This window comes from Rhinopithecus bieti, unplaced genomic scaffold, assembly GCF_001698545.2.
Source record: "Rhinopithecus bieti isolate Rb0 unplaced genomic scaffold, ASM169854v2 scaffold_19652, whole genome shotgun sequence".
Lineage (NCBI taxonomy): Eukaryota > Metazoa > Chordata > Mammalia > Primates > Cercopithecidae > Rhinopithecus > Rhinopithecus bieti.
Genome location: NW_016809913.1, coordinates 2940759 through 2942667, shown reverse-complemented (window position 1 = coordinate 2942667; position 1909 = coordinate 2940759). Strand labels below are relative to the sequence as shown.

The 1909-nt window shown below is 54.4% G+C and overlaps 1 protein-coding gene across 2 annotated transcripts in view; it reads left to right on the top strand.

Moving 5' to 3' along the window:
• Positions 1 to 1909, top strand: part of RHBDL3 (rhomboid like 3) — a 63224-nt gene that overhangs the window by 17240 nt on the left and 44075 nt on the right. For both annotated transcript variants that reach the window (XM_017890879.1, XM_017890878.1), the window contains one exon: positions 1444 to 1602. In XM_017890879.1, coding sequence (XP_017746368.1) covers positions 1444 to 1602 — 159 coding nt within the window. The remainder of the gene's footprint in view (positions 1 to 1443; positions 1603 to 1909) is intronic.

Here is a 1909-nt window from a genome sequence, read left to right as displayed (position 1 = left end):
TCCTCCTCCTCCTCCTCCTCCTTCTTCTTCTTCTTTCTTCTTCTTCTTTTCTTCTCCTCCTTCTCCTCCTTCTCCTCCTCCTCCTCCTTCTCTTTTCCTTCTCCTTCTCCTTCTCCTTCTTCTCTTTCTTCTTTTTTTAAGATGGAGTCTCGCTCTGTCACCCAGGCTGGAGTGCAGTGGCGTGATCTTGGCTCACTACAAGCTCCACCTCCCGGGTTCATGCCATTCTCCTGCCTCAGCCTCCCGAGTAGCTGGGACTACAGGCACCTGCCACCACGCCCAGCTAATTTTTTGTATTTTTAGTAGAGATGGGGTTTCACCATGTTAGCCCGGATGGTCTCAATCTCCTGACCTCGTGATCTGCCTGCCTTGGCCTCCCAAGGTGCTGGGATTACAGGCATGAGCCACCGCACCTGGCCTGATCCTGCCTTTTCTAACTGATTTTCATGGAAAATCAGTGCCTGTCTGTTCATCTGAACACCCACTATTTATTCATCCAACAAATCTCGGTTGAGTGCTGATAATGCCAGGCTCTGTGCTAAGCCTCGGGGATAAGTTGTGATACCCATCTGCGAGGCACACAGTCCAGGAGGAGGCAAAAGCAGACAGACACCAGTGTGGGCTGGAGGCCCAGAGGTCTGGACAGAGCGGAGGGCGCAGTGAGAAGAGGCCAAGCCTGAGGGGAGCCTTCCAAGAGAAGGGCACATCTGAGTAGTCAGGAAGGGTGAGTCGGAGTCTTCCAGGGAGACGAAGGAAGAAAGGGAATCCCAGGCAGATTCGTGTGCAAAGCTGCAAACGATGAAAGAGCATGGTGCAAAACACAGATGCACACTCATGTGCATGCACAAACACCCGGCAAAACAAAAACCACAGAGCAGAGTGTCTCCGGGGAGACCCGCCAATCCTCCCTGCCTGGGTGTGTGGGAGGGGCTGTGGGAGGGTGGCCTGGGGCACAAGGACTTGCAAGGCGGTGCTTCTTGCTCCCCAGGGCCCTCTGGCATCCCCCCTGGAGTCCCTCTGGCCCAGTCCCCTTTCCCTTTGCCAGTCGCAGCTGAAACGTCCTTCTCCTGCTGTCCTCTCCCCTGTCCCAGGCCCCAGAAGTTTCTCATCTTCCTCCACCCATTGCCTTTTCATTTGTACTTCCGTCTCCATGGTGAGAGGAGGCAGTTTAACTTCTTTGAGCCTCAGTTTCCTTATCCACATGAGATGGCTGGATTGGGTGATCCTGAAGTTCTGCAGGTCCTCTAGGACTTCAAGTGATTGTCATTCCTATTTAGATGTTTCCCAGGGAGATCCTTAGAAACCTCCCAGACACTGACTGAGACTCTTTGCCAGGGGCTGGGGATTAAAGCCAGTGAATAGTAGTGGAGATCCGGGCACCCACATCAGTGTGAAGAGGAGGTGGTGCCCTGCTGACCCCGCTGCTGTCTGCTTTTCCCTCAGTTTGACCCTGGGAACACAGGCTATATCAGCACAGGCAAGTTCCGGAGTCTTCTGGAGAGCCACAGCTCCAAGCTGGACCCTCACAAAAGGGAGGTACTCCTGGCCCTTGCCGACAGCCACGCGGATGGGCAGATCTGCTACCATGATTTTATCAGCCTAGTGAGTGCTCTGGGGCCCTGGGTGCTGGGAGGGACCTGTTTGAGGGTTGTGGCTTCCACACATTTAAAGGATTTAGGCAATTCAAAGGATCTGCTGGCCTGCAGCATTGAAAAAGTCCAGGCTTCTGCAGGTGAAAGTGTGCCACCAAGGACTCATCTTCTCTTTGTCTCTAGGCTCTGCCCTCTGCCTTGTCAGCCCATCCTCAAGGCAATTTCAGACCCTCCCATTGTGGCAGCAGCTGTTCTAGCCCTCATACCCTCAGGCCGCACCTTGCAGAAGGAGGGAGGGAGGGAGGGAGGAAGCGGGG